The sequence below is a fragment of the Prionailurus viverrinus genome, chromosome A2, assembly GCF_022837055.1.
Source record: "Prionailurus viverrinus isolate Anna chromosome A2, UM_Priviv_1.0, whole genome shotgun sequence".
Taxonomy (NCBI): Eukaryota; Metazoa; Chordata; class Mammalia; order Carnivora; family Felidae; genus Prionailurus; species Prionailurus viverrinus.
Window position 1 is genome coordinate 8,359,868 of NC_062562.1, and position 20,074 is coordinate 8,379,941.

At 57.9% G+C, this 20,074-nt stretch overlaps 1 protein-coding gene across 1 annotated transcript in view; it reads right to left on the minus strand.

Moving 5' to 3' along the window:
* The window catches only part of CACNA1A (calcium voltage-gated channel subunit alpha1 A), a 273,407-nt gene that overhangs the window by 14,644 nt on the left and 238,689 nt on the right, over window positions 1-20,074 (minus strand). The window contains 8 exon segments of the mRNA XM_047848785.1: window positions 419-524; window positions 2,985-3,081; window positions 5,483-5,610; window positions 8,486-8,636; window positions 10,364-10,479; window positions 10,650-10,715; window positions 11,073-11,189; window positions 18,334-18,417. Of these exon segments, the coding sequence (XP_047704741.1) occupies window positions 419-524; window positions 2,985-3,081; window positions 5,483-5,610; window positions 8,486-8,636; window positions 10,364-10,479; window positions 10,650-10,715; window positions 11,073-11,189; window positions 18,334-18,417 (865 nt within the window).

Here is a 20,074-nt window from a genome sequence, read left to right on the forward strand (position 1 = left end):
AAGTGTGAGTCAGGTCAGGTGCCTCCTCTGCTTTGGAGGCTGCCGGCACCCCCCTCGCTCAGAGGGCAAGGCAGTTCAGCACGGCCACGGGTGGCCTCCTACCTCAGGGCCTTGGCACCTGCTGGGGCACTTTCTCCCCACGTGTCCACATGACTCCTTGAGAACCTCCTCAGGGAAGGCTCTCCCACTGGAAGCGTGAACTGCCACGTGCCCCCCCTCCGCGTATAGCACTGGCCGGCACACAGGAAGCATGCACGAGACGTTTGCCGGCTGAGTGGGTGAGTGAGTGGAGACCGGGACGGGTCAGTGGCTCCTCTGGTTTCAGGCGGGGAGTGGGACCCCCGGCTGTCCGCTGCTCTCCCCTTCCAGGCCCCAATTCCATCCGGTCCCACCTCCCTGCTCCCATCCCTGCCCTTACCCTTGGCGATCTTGATGTCCAGGGCTGTGCGGATCAGGGCCATGAGGGTAGAATTGAAGTGGACAGTGTTGTCATCGGCCACGGGCAGATCCATGCGAAGGAGCCTCTACAGAAGACCAAAGGCGAGGGCAGTCATTCCCAGGTACCCCTCCCGGTCCCCCGTGAGCCAGACCCACACTACCTGGGGAGCCCCAGGAAGAACTCTGAAGGCAGTGGCTGAGGCGACCCCACCCTCAGGCTACCTGTCTCCAGGGCTCCGTTTACGGATTCCCCTTTGTGGCCCGTGGGGAGGGCTCTGGGGCTCGGCTGCACCAGGAGCCCCCGCCCTTCCCTCTCCCGCACGCTGGACGCGAGAGCTGGCATGGCCCCAGGTTGGCCCAGACCCCCCCGCCCCTCGCCCTGCCCCAGAGTTCTTCTGGACGACTCCGTTCCGTTCCGACCCCAAAGAAGAGAGCAAGCCGGATCTCAGCAGCACGTGCAGCAGCCAGGCACAGGGGTCCACGGCCACAGCCGCCGGGGGGCCGCCGGCTCCCCCCCCCCCGCCCCCGCCCCCGGCTCGGCCCAGACCAGACCAGATGGGCACAGACCACATCATTCCTCTGAGAAGCGGCAGGCAGGCGGCCCCCCCGCGGGCGGGGCGGCCCCTCGCGGACATGCAGCGAGGCACAGACACACAGAACGGCAGACAGGGGCGCGCATGCAGACGGAATCTCGAGACTCATTCATAGCTCCGTGGAAAGTGTATCTCAGGGGCATGTCCGGATCTTGGCTCTGTGTGATGGCAAGGGGAAGGAGTGAGGGGGCATTCCCGCGGCCTGGGGAAGAAAGGACTCCCCATGTCCCAAGCAGGGGCTCTGTCCCCCGTGCTTGGTGATATAGGAGAGGATGCTGGACCGGTGGGCACCAGCCCAGGCTGAGGTGGCATCGGAAATGGGGGTTGAGGGGGAGGGGGGGGATTCAGACGCAGGTTGGCGGGAAACACAGAGCTGGAGACGGGGAGAGGGCTGGCAAACCCAGAATAGGACACGGGAGAGGGACTGGGGCGGGGAGGCGGTAGACGCAGACACACACACAACTGCAGGTTGTGCACTGCACAAAAGGCTCACCGACTTAGAAGTCACGCGTTTGTGTATTTGAATGGCAACTTCTCAGGAGATGACAGAGAAGTTTCCTGTTCTTACCACATGGGTGGATTACAACCATTTTCCAACAGACCAAATGTTCTGTGGAAAGGGTGTCCTTTTCAGAGTTGCACAAAGGTGCCTTATGGACTCCTGGTGGCCCTGCACAGAGCCCAGGAAGCGAAGGGGACCGTCTCTCTCTCTCTCTCTCTCTCTCTCACACACACACACACATGCACACAGCTAAACACCAAGAGAAGGGACAAAAGGAAAGCGAGAGGAGGGAGAGGCGCGGTGGGGGGGGGCGGGGGGCAGCCCCTTTCCAGCCTTGATCGGGAAGGAGGAGGAGGAGGGATGAGGCTGCAGTGAGATGGCTAGAGAGGCAGGAAGGGATGGCACTAACAGATAGGGGAGGGAGGACTCTCGCAGACACAAGGTGGGCCGGGGTAGATGGGAGAGCAGGATGACGGGGTCATTTTCCGGGAGGCGGTAGGCAATTTTAAAGGTCATCCCTGAACTTCTCGTGGATGAGCTGGAGGGAACAGAGCGTCTGTCCTTGGGTGCCAAGGGAGATTCCGGGACAGGGGTCCGGAGGGGCGGCCCGGCCCAGCCGCCTGGCGGCGGGACCCTTGCTCCCTCAGCCAACATGCACCATCCCCCGATCGGCCATGGTGCCTGCCCGCCCCAGGCCCCTGCCAAGGCAGCGTGCATGGCCTGCATCAGGGTGCCACGGTCCAGGGGTCCAGCTGCGGCCTGCCTGCCCACTCTGGAACAATGGAGAGGCATGTTGGGGTGTCTAGGGGAGGATGGGTGGCATAGGGATGGGGGCTTGGGAAGCAATTTTGGGGGGGGAGGGAGAGGTGGAGAGAGGAGAGGCTCTGGGTACTCCTCGGGAGGTCTTGAATCCCCCAAGGCCCTAGGTCAGAGATCAGCTTCAGGTGTACGTGGGGGAGGGGGCTGCTGGACCTGGGGGCTCGAGATACAAAAGATGGGGGGGGCAGGGCCTCGCCTTGTTGGGGCCAAAGCCCCCTGCTGCGAGGCACCTGCCCCGGCCTGGGCGTGGGGCGGCCGCTCTGGGTGGGCAGAAAGGAGGCGAGGCGGTGTTCCCTCCGAAGCATGTTTGTGTCCAATTTGGTTCCCAGGGGACCAGGTGCGAGGGGACCGGGGGGGCTCCCCTCCCCCTCCCTCCCGGCGTGTCGGCCATAATGGAGTCTCAAAACACCAAACCACACTCATCAGAAAAGACGGACACAGTGTGCTGCTTAGAGTCAAAGGGACGGTCATGATCCATTTACTCGAGGAGGAAAGGGGGAGAAAAAAAGAAAAAGAAAAGGAAAAAAAGAAGAAGAAGAGTAACTCGGGAAGAAGAAACTCGGCTGGTCGTTCCTGGTCAGCACTGAAAAATCCCCAGTGCCCGACGCTAGTGGTCGGCAAGGGTAGACTACCTTGTAAGCCACTCTGGCCGGACACTTCTTCCCCAGACCCAGGGGCGGAGACATGTGTCTCAGCATCTGATACATGTCCGGGTAAGGCATGCGGCCCCTAGCAGCACCGAAAACAAAACGGGGTGGGAACGGAGAACCAAAGGGAGGGGTGGGGAGGGGGGGGGAGGGGAAGAAACCGAAAAAAACCAAAAAAACCAAAAAAAACAAAAAACAAAACAAAACAAAACAAAACAAAAAACCAAACAAAAGCAGGAACCAAACCAAAAAAAAAAAAACCCAAAAAAACGCAAAAAACCAAAAAAACCAAAAAAAACAAAACAAACAAAACAAAACAAAAAACCAAACAAAAGCAGGAACCAAACCAAAAAAAAAAAAAAACCCAAAAAAAAACAAAAAAAACAAAACAAAACAAAAAACCAAACAAAAGCAGGAACCAAACCAAAAAACAAAAAAAACCAAAAAAACCCACAAAAACCCAAAAACCAAACAAACAAAAAAGCCACACGAGCCGAAAAAATAGAGAGAGAAAGATGCAGAGAACAATAAAATAGGTATTTCAAATCAAGGGAAAACAGGAGAAAAAAAAATGGAAGAGGAGGGAATTAAAAAAAAAAAGATTATTTCACTGCTCACGAGCAGGGAGAGAGAAAGAGAAAAGAGAAAAGTCAGATTCAGTTTTGACTCTGAGCTATGGTTCTGGTGGGGCGTGGAGGAGAGGGGGCAGTTCTCGTTTTGGAGCGCCTGGAACAACGCTTTGGCTCAGTGTTATTTTAAAAATCGGGTGAAAGTTCTCTGGTTTGGCTGAGGCTGGTCTCTGAGGGGGCCTAGACGGGGAGGGGGGCGCTGGGGCGGCGGGAGGAGGGCTTGGGGGCTTTGGGAGGCGAAGGGGGGAGGGGGGAGAGAGTGGAGGTGATGGGGGGGGTGTCAATGCACACTTCCGACCCCCCCGGATGTGTCTGATTTGGGGGTGCCGTTGAGACCCTGGGATGGGCAGCTTCAGCTAACAGCAAGCAGAAATGGCTGAAGGGAACGGAGAGATATGTTCCATGCTTCATCGAGTCTACGTGACTGCATTCTGTTGGCTAAGAATTTTCTAGTTTAATGCAAGAAAGAGAGATGGCTCTGTTTTTTAGATATATATATATATATGAAATATATATATTGAAGAACCCCAAGCCACACTCATTCCGTGGATGCTAGCAGGTTTTAGTGGAAATCAAACCTTGCAAGCAACCCTATGAGGACATTTCTTGCCTAAGCCGAGAGGGGGAGATATCACGCGCAATAAACTGTACATATCCTTATAATGAATCCGACCGCTGAAAGGAGAAGACAGGGGTTAGTGGAGGTAGGGGTCAGGCTGCTCTCTCGCCGGCTCCCCGCGCACACGGCGAGGTCATGATGCCAGGGGTTGGGGACCCCTTGGCTTGAACACTCGCAGACCCGGGGCAGAGGGTCTCGGTTGGGGTGTGCGACATTTCTGGGCTGCTGGTGGTGGTGGTGGTGGGGGGGCCCTCCCCCCCGGGGTTCTCTCTGCGTCTCCCTTCTCCACAAGCTACATGGGCTACGCTGGGGGGAGGGGGAGCTCGTGGAATAGAGGACAAGGGGACAGCATCCAACTGCTGTGACCTAAAATCAAAAAAGGAAGAGTTAGGAACCAGCCAAAAGTCAAGCCCCAGACGCGTGGCTCACCCCAGGCTCTCGGTCTCACGGAGGGCTTGTCTGGGGCTGCAGGAAGGGCAAAGATAGACTCCTCCCTACTCCTCCCCACCTTCCTCCTGAGGCCTCCCCTCCAGCACCCACGCTGCTGAGGGCCCCCATTAACGCCTTCTCAGGCCCCAAGCCCAGTCTGAACTAGACTCCCCGGTTAGTGGTGGGTGGGTTCTGAGGTTCAGGATTGCTCCTCTGAGCGTCCCGCAAGGCGTCACGCTGTTCCATGCACGCACTGGGTGGAGACAACCCTCTGGAGCCACCATCTATCAGTCAGGAGGGAGCACTCGGGTGCCTAAGAGTAGGAGAGCTCGCGCCCCTTGCGACCGTGATTTGTGTGATCACTTGTACCAGCACGACTCCAAACTCATGGCCAAGCCCATCTGCCCAGGGAGCCGGGCCGGCCCCTTTCCCACAGCTCCCAGTAGAGCAGAGGCTGAGAGGCCTCTGGCTTCCTCCCTGGCTTGCTTGTCCTCATCATCCGGAGGCCTCTCAGGCAGGGGCAGGGGAGATTCACGGGAGGCAAAATTCTCAAAATCCTCAATGCTCGATCCCTTTCCTCATCTCCCAGAAAGCCTGGGCCTCGGGCAGGGGTGTACCCGACCAATTCACCTGTGGTGTGGGAGGGCACTGATTCTCATCTCTTTCCTCCAGGCTGACCCCTCTGAGGTCCCCGCGAGCTCCCTAGGGACCCAGTGCCCCAAAGTCTGGGCCCTGGCCTAGCCTAGGGCGCTTTGGTGCCAGAGAAAGGCGGGCAATGTGGCTGAAGGACTTGGGTGACTCCTTACCACGCTGCGGGGTCGTACTCGGCCCAGACACGCACGTACTCATCCAGGTGGTGGGGGCCCAGGATGGAGGAATCTCGGGTGAGGTACTCAAAGTTGTCCATGATGACAGCGACAAAGAGGTTCAGCATCTGTGGGGACCCCGGGGGCCAAGAAGGAGTGGGGGAGGGCGAGACAGACCCAAACGCACAGACACAGAGGCCCAGACAGAGAGAGAGAGATGAGAGAGAGAGGGAGAGAGGTGAGATGGGGAAAGGGAGATGGAGAAAGAGAAAGATGGGGGGGAGGGGTTAGAGAGGAAAGGCACAGACTCACACAAGGAGTCCAGAAACAGATGGCAATATGGAGACGGGACAGAGAGAGACAGAGGTGGAGACAGAGAGAAATACAAAGAGACAAAGACCAACGATGATGGACAAAGAGAGTTGGAGAGAGAGGGGGGAGAGGCTATGTGAAATGGGGGCCAACCCCAAGGGACCGCCATGGCCCCAAGTCTTCCCACACCTGGCCCCCAACAAGGCCAAAGCGAGTGCTTCTTGCGGGCTGTATTCCCATTCCCAGCCCACAGTAAGCAAATATTTCTTGGGTGGATGGGTGGATGGATGGATGGATGGATGGATAGATGGATGAATGGGTGAATTTTCCTGCCCCCGTCTGCATCCGGTGGCACCTTTTCACATATTCTTTTAGCCCTTAGCACGTGGGGGTCTTGCATCATCTTGCCTCTAAGTCTTTGCAAATGTTGCTCCCTTAGGGAACATCACGATCTGTCTCTCTATGGGTAGCAGCATCTGGGGGAACTCCCTCCTTTATACTTAAGAGGCTGTAGCTGGGCGTGGCCAACCCCCACTTTATGGCTCCACAGGCAGCAGTCATGTAACCCAGATCTGTGATTGGTTGGGGGGGGGGCGGCACGTGACCCAAGGTGGCCAATGAGAGCCTTCCCTGGGATTTGTGCTGACGCTCCGGCCGCCATTTTGCCTCCACAAGGAGAAAGTCTGAGAATGGAGCCAGTGTGGAGTCCGCTTGTCTGGCTCCAGCCTCCCCTGACTGTTCAGTTACACAAGTCGGTGAACTGTATACGCTGCTTACTTCAGTTAAATTTCTGCGGCTTGCAACCAATTTGATCAAAACGGGTTCTAGCGCCTGCTCATCGTTCCTGCAGGCCACTCTTTGAAATCTTTCTTTCCTCAGTCTGAGTCTCCCCCATCACAGCACATATCAGACCACACTGCTATTACCTGCCGACCTGTCTGCCTATCACCCCTGCAGACGGAGAGAACCGCGTTCTGCCCTTGTACCCCGGTGCCTGGCATGTAGTAGGTATTAAACAAATGTTGAGACGTAAACATAGTAGGTGCTTAACAAATAACTCATAATCCTCGCTGTCCTTAACTTCAGTCGCTCAATTTTTAACTCAGCTTCGTGATATCGATTGAGCACCTGCTGTGCACCAGTTGCTGTCCTAGGTGCTGGGGATCTGGCAGTGAACAAAAAAGAAATCCCTGCCCTTGGGGGGCTGATGGTCAAGTGTAGATGTCCTCTAGGGGCCTGCCCTTCCAAGATGGGCTGTATTATAAGATCTTGTCCCCACATGTACCCATAGCTGCTTGGACAAGGGTGGCCACTTGACCAGAGACTGGGTTGGCCCTTTCAGACTCTTCTGGGAATTTGGAACTGGACAATGGATCCTCTGGGTCAGCAGCTGTAGATGCTGGGAGATAGAGGCTGCAAATCTCTCCGTGTGAGGCCACTGGTGTGAAGAGGGAGAGGGTGCTGGGCTTCTGCTGACAGACGCTGGCGTCTAGCTGGGGTCTGCACACGTCTACACTCCCTCAGCAGCTGGCTTCTTATATCCCGCCAGTGGGAGCCACGGTCAGGAAACCAGACCGGGAAGGACAGGAGAAGGGACTCCTTTTCCTATATTGTGGGCTGAATTGTGTCCCCCTCAAAAGACATGTCCGAATCCTAACCCCTGGGAGCTGTGAGTGTAATCTTATTTGGGAAAAGGGTTTTTGCGATGTCGTCAAGTTAGGAACAGGTCATACGGGATCAGGGCGGGCCCTTGATCCCATCTGACTTCTGTCCCCCAAAAGAGAGAAATCTGGACGCACACGCACAGGGGAGAGGCCATGTGAAGGCAGAGGCAGAGACTGGAGGGATGTGGCCACACGCCAAGGGCCGCGTGGGGCCACCAGAAGCTCGAAGAGGCCGGGAAGGATTCTCCCCTAGAGCCTTTGGAAGGGGCAGGGCCCTGCCAACGCCTTGGTCGGTTTTAGCCCCCAGTTTGTGGTCCTTTTTCACAGCAGCCGCAGGAAACCATCACCGCCTGCAACGGTCTAGGGGCAACGGACGACCACGGTGCTGGCGCCCCCTCAGCGGTGCCAGGGGCAGCGGGGTGGGTCAGTACCCCCTCTTTTCCTTTTAATTCCCCAGTCCTTGCCTCCCACAGCCAGTAATTCTTGGTGGCTTCGGGGTTTTCTATTTCTCTTTCAACCCCATGTAGCCAATCCCTGTATTAAATCTCCTCCACTGAAGACACCTAATACCTAGATGGTTTCTGTTCTTCTCACTGCTCCAGGGAGAGGGGAGAACATAACTAGCATCCTGTGTAACTAGACTGGCGGGGGGACCAGCTCTCAGCACCACTAGGCTTTCCCTCGGTATAACCCGGCAGTTCTCGGGTGGGGGAGATTCTGCCCTTCCCCTCTATCCCTGGGAACACTGTCAATGTCTGAAGGCACGTTTGCTGATCAACAGCTGGTAGGAGACCGGGGTGGAGACCAGGGATGCTGCTAAACACCCCGCAGCACACAGGACAGAGAGTGAGCCAGCCCCAAGTGTCGACAGTGCTGACGTCGAGAAACCCCGGTGAACCTGATCCCCAGCGGGCTCGGAGACGCTTCGGAGGGAGCAAATCTGTCACACAGCCATATTCCAGAGAAATCCGTGCCCCCGAGTGGGCGCCAGGTGAGGAAGCCCACCCTCACATGTCCACAGACTCACCAGAAACGAGCACAGGAAGATGAAGGAAACGAAGTAGAAGTAAGCAAATTCATTGCCACACTCGGGAGTCAGGATGCCAGAGTTCTTATCACACGGCTTCCCACTGAGGCAGGAAAGCATGATGTTGTGCCAAGCCTCCCCGGTGGCACTCCTGAGAACAGAGAGGGGGCATCAGGGACCTGGGCACCCAGTCCTGGACACTAATACCCCCCCAGGGAGGCCGAGCACTGGGCTCTGGGTTGGACTGGCGTGAGTTCAAGTCCAAGGTAAAGCACCTTTTTTCTCTGGGAACTAACAGAGGTGATTCTCATCCTTTGGCTGTGCATTAAAGTTCACGGGGAGCCTTTCAACAATGCTGGCACCAAAGCCCCACTCCCACAGACTTCGTTTCAATTGGTTTGGGGTGGGGCCTGGGGATGTAGGTATGTTTTAAGAGCTCCCGTCCCTCCAGGCAGTAGTCACCTCTTCCTACATTCTCCCTAGGTCTCTCTGTTCCAGGCACACTGGGATCCTTGCTGTCCCCAAACATGGCAGCCGCGTTCCTGCCTCAGGGCCTTTGCACTTGCTATACCTTCTTCCTGGATTGCCCTTCCTCAGATAGCCACACGGCTTCCTCTGTCAGCTATTTCTTCCACGTGTCACCTGCCTCCAGGGAGGCGTGACCTACCAGCCTCCGCTCCTTTAGTTGTTGCTAAATTAGAACTTTTTTTTATTGTACCCAAATATGTATAACATAAAATTGATCATTTTAGCTATTAATAAAGGTATAGTTCAGTGGCGTTCAGTACCTTCACAATGCTGTGCACCCATCACCACTGTCCACGTCTGGAATCTTCATCTCTCCCAAACTGGGAACTTGTATCCGTTAAACATTAGCTCTCCACTGTCCAGTTGTGGAGCCCCTGGCAATATCTGGTCTGTTTCCTCTCTATGAATTTGCTCTTTCTAGGTACCTCCTATAAGTAGAATCACTCACTATTTGTTCTTTTGCGTCCATTTCCCTCTTAACCTTTTTTATCCCCTTCTAGCACTCTCCATCATTAGCTCACTGATTGCCTTTCTCCCCCAGGGGAATAGAAGCATCCGGATGGCACGGACTATCTCTTTCTGCTTTGTTGCCAGGACCTTCTGCAATGCCTGGCACACAGTAGGTGCTCAGTAAATCTCTGATGAGTAAATGAAAGAACTGTCATGTGCAGCCAGGATTAAGAATCAAGCCTCAGGGTCTATAAGCCTCAATTTCCTTACCTGTCGGATGGGATTGCCGAGAATCCTGTGACCCACCTCACAGGATGGTCAGGATTCAGTGAGGTAATGTCTGAAAATGCCTTCTGCACTTGTGTCCCTGGGCCTTCAGCTTCTGCCCAGCCAGTGTCCCTGCCGCCACCACTCCCCCCCCCCCCCCCCCCCCCCCCCCCCGCAAGCCCAGCCCAACCCTCACTGGAACAGAAGAGGACACGCCCCCACCAGAAGAAGAGGGAGAGGACACGCCCCCTACAGGAAGAGGAGGAAGAGGGCACGCCCCCACCAGAAGAAGAGGGAGTGGACACGCCCCCTACAGGAAGAGGACAGGCCCCCACCAGAAGAAGAGGGAGTGGACAGGCCCCCACCAGAAGAGGGAGAGGACACGCGCCCTACCTAAGAGGACACGCCCCACCAGAAGAGGGAGAGGACACGCCCCCTACAGGAAGAGGACAGGCCCCCACCAGAAAAAGAGGGAGTGGACACGCCCCCTACAGGAAGAGGACATGCCCCCCACCAGGAGAGGACACGCCCCCTATAGGAAGAGGAGGAAGAGGACACGCCCCCTACAGGAAGAGGAGGAAGAGGGCACGCCCCCACCAGAAGCGGAGGCTGAAAGCGCATCCCCTCTCTCACCTGAAGAGAAGCATGAGGGCCTGGAAGAAGGTCCGAAAATTATTGTGCTCAGTGATTTGGAACTCATCCTCATCACTGTCCTCATCCTCCACGTCGATGCCGATGTTGCCAAACACCTGGGGAATCGGAGCGTGATGACCGGGGGCAGCCATGCCCTCAACGGCTCCAGGGAAACCCACTCAATCCCCATGGCGGTCTCTCCAAACTGGGTCCCCCTGACCCGCCCTGCCTGAGGACGGTGGCCGTCCCAGGGAGGGCTCTGGGAACATTAGGGGTGGGCACTCACCTGCATCCCGATGATGGCGTAGATAAAGAAAAGCATGGCAATCAGCAGACAGACATAAGGCAAGGCCTGGTGGGAAGGAAGGCAATGAAGGAGAGTGCGGGGGGGGGGGGGGGGGGCGGGGGTTGCCTCTCGGCCACACCATTTCCCTCCCTTGTCCCAGAGCGCCACCCCACAGGGTTGGGCGGTCCCAGGCTGTGCCAGAGTGGTGCCAGGGCTTTTGGTGGGCCTCTTTGAGGCCATGGTGGCAGGGTATCAGGGAGATTCCCCTTGGAGCTCTCCAGCCGCCCCAGGAGCAGGCAGTCTAGAGAAACAGACTCTCAACAAAGTGCACCACACAGGCATTTCCACCCGATTTGTACTCTCAGCCAGAGCAGGGATGGGGGGTATGATCTTCTCAGCCCCAGGCTGGCTTCAGGGGCTCACCTTGAAGGACTGCACAAAGGTCCAGAGAAGGATTCGGATGGTGTAACCCTGTCGGAGGAGTTTGATGAGCCGGGCAGCTCGGAAGAGGCGGAGAAAACTCAAGTTGATGAAGTTATTCTGGGGAGATGGAGAGAAAAAGGGTGACCATCCACCCACCCCCAGGGGCTCAGAGCCGTCACCACTCACAGAGGCCCCTACATGAAGCCAACCAACAGGAAAAGCAAGCCAGACCCCAAATAAGGAGGGAGAGAAAGCACTATTTAATGCAATGGTGCGGAGGAAAAAAACGTCGAAAAGGGAACAAAGTTTGGGAGGTGGTGGTGGGGGGGGGGGGATAGGGTGGGAGGAAGGAAGAGGCAACTCAAAAGCATAAACCCTCCCGGCCAGCCCCACCCGCAATGGGGAAAAGGAAAGAAGGAAGGAAGGAAGAGAAAGGAACCGGGTGGGGGTGGGGGTGGGGAAGAAATAACAAAAGAACAAGGAAAAGAAACTATATCCGAATCATCCAATCAGGAAAAAAATCGAGATGGTTTTTGTTTCTCCCAACAACCAAATGCACTGAGGCGACAGGACACAAGCGGGTCAAGTTGCCGAATCCATCACACGTGTACGATGCACAAACACCAGGGCGGGGTGGGGGTAGCCAGCACGCTCAGGCCTGGCGGACATGTGCGGGTTCCCAGGGCATGTTACGCTCCGGGCCAGAAATGCATCTGTCGTGGGACTCAACGGGCACCTGCCCTGCCCTGCCCTGTAGAGCTGCCCACCCGCTCCTGCCCGCCCTGACCTCACCCCACGGCCAAGAGGAGCAGCGGCTTGAGCCAATCGGAGAAGCGAAAGAGCATCTTTTCTTACCCCCTTGGCGAGCGGGAATGGGGAGGACGGGAGGGAGCTGGGGCTGGTCGGCTGCAGGGCGAGTCCTCGCTGCCCGCTGAGTCGGAGAAGATGCATTTGGGGCCCTTTTCCCCCCTCTCAGGGATGGCTTCTCAGCTTCTGGGGCTGGGTGGAGTAGCTCGGGACCAGGCCTGCGGGAAGCAGGAAGTACGCAGCGCCCGTGGGTGGGTGAGCTGGCAAACAGCCCAGGCCCACCGAGGGGCCGGGGCTGGAGGTGGGGCCGTCCCTGCCCCCAGGACCTCCCTGGGTGGACCCTGCCTCAGCTCACGGGCCCCCTGTCTAGTCACTGCCTCTCCCTCCTCCCGCCCAGCCGCCGGGAGAACTTCCCAGGGAAGGGGGGCGGGGGCAGCCAACTGGGAGGGGAGCGAAGAGACCAGGCGGAGACGGGGGCGCTGGCTGGCCGCCCCGGGGGTGGGGGGGGGGTGGGGGGGTGCCTGTTGGGGCCTCAGGGTCGCCGCTGGGTGGGGGGCAGGAAGCTCAAAGTCACAAATGGACCACATCTGGCTGACGGAGCTGTCTTGTCGGGCCTCGGCAGTTTTTGTTTTGTTTCGATGAAAAATAGTTGCCAGTGTTTAAAAGTCTGACTTCTCCCCCAAATCTGACTTGCTGGCAACCCTGGGCCTGCTTCCAGGTTGGCAAAAGTTAGCTGGGGCTCAGATGTGGCTGGCCCCCTGAAACAGGCCACACGTGCCCTCCAGGATCCTCCAGGATCCTTCCCAGTTACTGTATCTTGCCTGTATCCGGCCTGGGAGCTGAGAGGCAGGGATGGGGGGTCCGAGAAATTTCTGGGGCTCCAAGAGGCCTCTGGATTTGCTGGCCAAGTCTAGGATGCCTCTGGGGACACATCAGTTGGTCCTTAGGCCTCTAGGACGGGGGTGGGGGCTGGGAGATCCTACCTTGACCATACTGGGCCCAACCACCGTGAGAATGTCCCAAGGGCCTCGAATACGCTCCCACACCCAGCTCAGCTGAGAGTCACCCCCTGTGCCCAGCTGACCTGACACCCAGCCCTGCCTGGCCACCCAGCTCTACCTGGGGACGGGGCCGATGGCCCAGGTGTCCCCAGCCCCTCCCGACCATCCCCAGAGTACAAGCCATCCCTTCACGGGGCGGGTCATAACATGGGGACTCTGCCCAGCATGCAAAAGCAGGCGGGCCCTGGAGCAGCCTCCGGGGGCTCAGGGTAGAGCAGCGGGGAGCCTGTCACCATGCGGGAGAAGCAAGGGGGTGTTGCAGGGAGACGCGTGCAGAGAACATGCTGCCCTTCTTGGAGCTGAGGGAGGAGACACATGGGGGAGGTAGGGGGTGGAGATGACAGAGGTCCAGGTGACAGGGTAGGGGAAGGAACTCATCTGCCCGCCATCTCTTCTTGGTTCTGCATCGAGTCCTTCAAGTGCTCGCAGAACTGGCGACTTCCCTCTTCCTAGCTCCCACTTTTCCATCCACAAGCCCGGAAGGAGCAGCTATGCTGTCCTTCAAGGCTGCCCTGTGCTTCCTGGCTCAAGGGCGATGGGGTGGGATGCAGGCCCCGGAAGGCTTGTGGTGCTCAGGGGCGCGAGAGCTCAGGAAGACATGGGAACCAGCCACCTGAGGGCTCCAGAGAAATCCTGCCCCCGGCAGCCCCCATCTCAGCCGACTTTGCCTCTGAGCTCCAGACCCCATAACCACTCGCCTGGCCCGACTTCTTCCGGGGTGCTCTTAAAGGCACCTCAGACGCGCCACGGCTGTGCTCTACACCTGTTCTCTTCTCCTAACCTGCTCCTCTTCTGGCATCCCCTAGATTCTATCTCCCAGTTCAAGCCAGACTCCGATCTCTCCAGGTACCTTCCTCCCCCAGTCCAGACCTAACCCATCCCCGGGTCCCGGAGAAGCCCCTGCTCAGACGGCCAGTCCCCTCTCGCTGGGGATTCCCCACTGTGGCCCAGCACCTCCCCCCCTCCACACCCCCCTCCCTCCCCGGCCGCCGGCTGCTGCCTCACAGCCTCGCCATCCTGTCTAATCACATTTCCAATGCTACCCCTGCTCTAAATGCTCCCCGGCTTCCACTAGGCCCCAGGGGCTTATCCCCTTCCGCCCTCTTCACTTTTCCTGGGTCAGCCTTCCCTCCCTCTCTTTGCTCCAGCCACACACCCTCAGCTTGCAGACCCCGACCCCTGCATGATTCCTCTTGACACAGGGCCTTTGCCCGTGCTGTTCTGGGCCTCAAATGCCCTTCCCCCCGCTCTTTTGCCTTGTTAACACTGCTCATTCTTTAGCTCCGGACCCAGTTATAACTTCAGGTGGCTTCGAGTGCCTATTCGACCAATGCCCAGCTTTCCCACTTCGACCCGCGAGGCGGTGGCAGTGATGTTGCCCGCTTCAGCCCGCCACTCCACTTGGGGCACCGAATTTGCAATCTTTCAACGTTTGTTTGGCGGATGACTGCATGTGGTACTGGTTGGGGGTCGGGGGGGGGGGGGTCCTGGCGCAGAGATGCCGTTCCGGGAGTCCTTCAACGGGGCTCCGAGGTGGCGGGCGTGGGGCGGAGGCAGATGGAAGGTACCGGAATGAGAAGTGAGCAAGGAGCCGAATCCGTGAGGCGACAGAGGAGGAGATGGTGTGTGCTGTGACAGGGCATGTGGGGGGCAGGCTGGATGGATGTAACAGGGAGGGACAGGTGTGCGTGTGTGTGTCTGTGTGCGTGTGCGTGTGTCGTGGGCAGAGGAGAGAGAGGAGGAGCACAAGAACAAGAGAGGAAGGGAGAGAGAGGGCGCATGTGGGAAAGGGGCGAGGGCACCCGTGTGCCTTGACTGTGTGTACGGGGGCGGTTACGTGAGCACGTGAAGGCCGGGGCTCCGGGAGAGGGTCTCGTCTGGCCGGCCCGAGTCCTGGCCCTTCCGTGTTTCCCTTGTCTGGGAGTGTTTGCCTGCCTGCTGTCCGGCCCTCCGGCCTCCTCGGACTTGGGAGATTTACATCTCTACAAAGTCACACCCACGGGCCTGGAGTTTCCCAGGGCCCAGGCCCCATGGAGCTGATCAGGGGGGGACAGGAGCGATGTCTGGGTGTTGCAGGGGCTCGGCGTGTAGGGACGCGTGTACAGGATGGGGCGGGAGGCCCACCCAGCTGAGGAGTCCTGCTGGAGCAAACCCTTTGCTTTGCAAAAGACGCAAACCAACCCACACAGAAAACCCCAACTCAGAGCCCAGTAAAAACGAGAGAGAGAGAGAGAGAGAGAGAGAGGGAGGGAGGGAGAGACTGCAGGAAGGAGGAGGGAGGGGGGTGGGCTGGGGAGACGGACAGACAAGACGGGGAAGGGGTGCTGGGGGAGGGCGGGATGCATCAGGCAACCCAAGTCCAGAAAGCCCAGGGCGGGACGTGCAGTGCTGGTACGAGAAGATGCGTTCACAGTTAATGTAAGGCATTTAGACTTCAGAAAGAAGTAAGACCAACCGGATTCTAGATGCAGATGTTGAAGATGGAGGGGGAGCGGGCGGGCGGGGGCAGTTGGGGAGGCGTGTTCAGCGTTTTTTAGGTTGATTTGTAACCAGTGCCAAAACACCAATGGGTTTCGGTTCCCGGGCGGGGAGTGGGGGTGGTGGGTTGGGAGATAGTCATTGGTGTATGAACACACAGACCATGTCATGGATGAACAAATGAATTTCATAGTGCATTTTGATTGGATGAGTTTTTCAGACGGCGTTGTGCCAATATACAGTTTAAAGAGCAGGCATGAAAAGAGACAAGACAAGAAACAGTCATTAACCATCGCACGCAGGGCAAACCCCCCGTCACCCGGCCACTAGGGGGCGGCAGCTGAGGCCCAGTGGGCCTCCAGCCCTTCCCCCTCCCGCACAACCCCGGGGATCTGCCCTCCCAAGCGTCTGGCGCCCCCTGCCTCAGCCTGGCGGGGTTCTGGCCTGAACCTGGCGGGCTTACCTGGGAGGCAGAGACGGGTGGCTGTGGGCTCCTTGCCCCGCAGGGCAGGCCTCCCCTCAGCCCAGGTTGGGAGGAGCATAACATCCCGAAAGGGTCCACACACCCAGCCTCCACCTTCCCCTCCAAAGGATTCTGATCCAGGGCCCCGGGGGCTGGGGTGGGGGAGGTGACTGGAAAACCCAAGTACAGTGGAAGGCCCACTGCAGACCCAAGGACGCTCCCAGTAATAATAGCAACAGCTGTAGCAGTAAGAATAACAACCGCCATTTGTGAACGATCTATTTCCTGGCAGGTTCTGTGCCAAACCCTTCACGTGGCTCGCTCACGCGTGTTAAAGGTTGCCAGCTCCTTCCCTAGAATGCCGGCCCTGTGGGGGCGGGCGTTCTTGTCTGGTCTGGCTTTGCTCACGGTCTCCAGCACCTACGACAGTGCCCGGCACACAGCAGGCGCTCAGTGAGTGCCTACCGGATGCATGTGTGAACGTGAAGCTGGCAAGGACCCAGGGAGGTTAATTACAACAGTTATCCCCACGCTACAGGAGCAGAGGTGACGTAGGCTGGCAAAGTCAAACAGCTTGTGGGGAGGGCTGTTCGACTCACTGAATAGCCCTGATGCCCTTCCCTGTCCTGCCAGTCCGGAGCCCGGGCCGCGGGGGTCCAGCCCTATGGACCGCTTACTCCTGGCCACTGGAGGTTTCAACCAACTCCCTCCACGTGCTCTGCGGGGGGTGCGGGGCCACCATTCCAACCTCTCGTACTGGTTCAAAGCTGTCTTGTGCTCAGCTGGGTGACTGCCAGTCGGAGCTCTGGATCTCTTAGAGACTCAGGACAGAAGATGAGGCCGGGGCTCTGGTCCTCTGCCAGAGCACGGGGCCCAGGTCGGGGACACCCCCGCTGACCTCCCTAGAGGAAGGTGTTAGGGATGGGACGAAGGGAAGGGAGAACTTCTGGCTCAGTGGAGCTCAGGGCAAAGAGGTATGGTCAGGATACCACTTGGGAGGGAGGTGCCAGGGACCCATCAGAGAATGGCCTCCTTTTCTGTGTAGCTCTTTTGTCCCGTCGGCCTTCCAGGATGGGAGAATGGGTCCATCGACCCCTTTCTGCTGGGGTCTCTAATGGGCCACCCCAGGGCCACCAGTGAGCCTCAGGAGTTACCAGGTCTGGGTGCGTGCATGACCTTGGGCAGGTCCCTCGCTTCCCCGAGCACTGGGCACTAGCTTCCTCATCTGTGAAATGGGGCAACACCCTCTTCCTCGGGCCACACCCCAACCAGGTGTATTCTCCACTTTTCTCTGCTTGTTCTGAGCACCTCCCCCACCCCCTGCTCCCTGGCCTTCTGGCTCCCTTCTGGCTAGGCTTGGCCAACGGGAAGCACTGGCAGGAGATGGAGGGCGGGGGGAGAGATGGGCTTGGGTTATTTCTCCCCTGATGCCCTGAGCCTGCTCTGGCCTTCCTCTGGGGCACAGGCTCTGTCCCCGCAGGTCCACGGCTCCTGCTGGGCGGCCCCTCCCCACCCCAGCTCAGATTTCCTCCCCGCTTCAGCACCTGGGCAGGTGACAGCTCCTCACGGTGGCTGCGTGCCCCGCGCTTTGCCATCCTGGTCGGCCCTCTTCCCCTCCTCTCTGTGAGTAGTCTCTGCTTTCCAATCCCTTCAGTTAAACCCTCCCAAAGGAATCCTTTTATCTACCGACCCCCTGACCTGTACCACGAGCTGATCCACGTGAATCGCTTGGCACTGTGCCTGCCACGCAACTAAGTCGGCCATTATTTTTACTGCTATTTTGATGAGGTTGATATCCCTTCCCACCCCTGGCTTCAACAGTCTTTGCCCTTTTTGCTCCCCTTGTGAGGATTTCCTGCCCTCCCCACCACTTTCCTGAGGGCTCCCAGGCCTGGGCTTACTTGAAAATGGCCAAAGAGGGTATCTGAGATAGGAGCTCTGGGGCCCTGAGTCTCTCAGATGAGGCGGAAGGATGATGTGGCCTATGGGGCCACCACGGAGGTCTAGGAACCGCCCCCCTCCCCAAGCTGCAAGCCTTCCAACCCTGGGGACAGAAGAGGGTGGACATCCTGGGGACCTAGGAGTGGGATGGGTCCCCAACACTGTGTGGGGTTTGGGGGTAGGGCTCAGCCTTGGGATCCTTTAATTATCTCAATGCACTCATCCATATTATTGATTCAATGGTCAACAGCCGAGATGCAGGAAAGTTCACACTGCAGTGCTGGCCCCACAGCTGTGGCTTTGGGCTCCCCCGTCTCCCTGAGCCGCCCTCCTGAGGGGCTGCCCTTGCCCCTGGAGTCCCCGCTTCTCCCTCTTTGGTCACAGTCAAGTGCTGGCCCGAGTCAGCTGTGGCTTTTGGGACCGCTGCTTTTGGAAGGTTCCCCCCCACCCCCAGCCACCCATTCTCCACCCAGCCGGGAGCTACCCAGAGAGAAGCTGGTGGGAAACTTACCCCAAACTCAGTCACGAGGATGTCGGTGATGCTGCCCAGAACAGTCACAAAGTCGAAGATGTTCCAGGCATCACGAAAATAATTCTAGAATGGGGACCCACAAGACAGAGATGCCAACACAGGGCTCCACGCCCGGCTGCCACGGCCGGCCCCGGGGTGCATTAGGGGCACGGCTGCTGATCAGCCCGAGTGCCCACAACACGCGTGGTCATTCAAATAGCAAAGTGCTGCTGTATGGGCTGCTTAATATCACCTGCTCTGAGTCCCCCTCCCTGGGACCCCCATGGCTCTCCTGGCCCCAGGGGGGGGCCTCCAAAGCCCGGTGTCGCTCTGCTGGAGAACGAGGGCTGTCCTTTGGGCTTGCCTGTCTTTATGACATATCTGAGGGCTCCCTGAGACCCGAGATGCTTTATAAACGATGTCACTGGGGGGGGGGGGGGCGCCTGGGTGGCGCAGTCGGTTAAGCGTCCGACTTCAGCCAGGTCACGATCTCGCGGTCCGTGAGTTCGAGCCCCGCATCGGGCTCTGGGCTGATGGCTCGGGGCCTGGAGCCTGTTTCCGATTCTGTGTCTCCCTCTCTCTCTGACCCTCCCCCGTTCATGCTCTGTCTCTCTCTGTCCCAAAAATAAATAAACGTTGAAAAAAAATTTAATAAAAAAAAAATAAACGATGTCACTGGGATCCTCACATGGACCCTCAGAGCAAAGGATTGTCACCCGCTTTACCCGAGGCGACGGAAGCTCGGAGTGGGATGCCGCTCACCTTCTGAGGTGAGCAGCACAGAGGTGAAGGGTCAGGACTGAACTCAGCTCGAGTCTAGGGTTTGTGTTCAAGACCGCACCTGCTACAGCATGCTCGCTAAGACAGCGGACTGTGGGTTCGAATCCTGCTGTATGGCTGTGGGCCAGTGACTTAACCTCTCATTTCTTCCACTTCCTAATCTGAAGAAGGGGAAAGGTAACAGGGGCATGAAACGCCTTCGGGGCACGTGCCAGGCTGCACTTTCTGGTCCCCTTGCGGTTGGATGGGGCCGCCTGTGTCTAGTTATAGCCAACAGGTTTTGCGCAGAGGAGTATTTGTGAAAACATTCCACACCGTTTGAGCCCACGCCGAGCAGCACCTCTGTCTGAATCCAAGGGTCTGGTTCAAACAGACAGCCCTCCCCTCCGGGCTCAGTGGGACCCACACCGAACACAGGCTTTCTCAGCACCCTCACAAAGCGGGGACCAGCTTGGGGCTCGCAGGTCCCCTTCTGACTGGTCTGTTCCTCCCCTGAGCGTCTGGCCCTGAGGCAGCCCCTCTGCCTCACAGAGAAGGACTCAGGCTTTGGAGCTGTGCTTTCCAGGCTCAAACTATTTTCAGCGCGTAGGAATGAAAGGGTCTTGGAGTTGGGACTGGTTGGGCCTTGGAGCCCTCTTCTGGAAGACAGGGGTATAACAGCAATCAGATAACGAATGTGAAGCGGGGGGGGGAGGGGCGGGGGGGGTGGAGTTTGGTTATACAGCAGGTGCTCAATGAACAGATGCTGTTTCGTAATCATCTAAAAGGAATTCATGTTCCACTGGCACTTTTGGTATTTTGGCAGATGCTGCTGGGGCCCTGCCCATATCCCCTCATATTTCCCCTACACACCTTCCGTTGCTCTGCCCAGGGTCTTTCTCTGGTTGCAAATTAAACGGCTCCCCCTGGGAGCAGCCCTTGATTATGACTGATGGGCCTTGGAGGATAAATACCCCGGCTC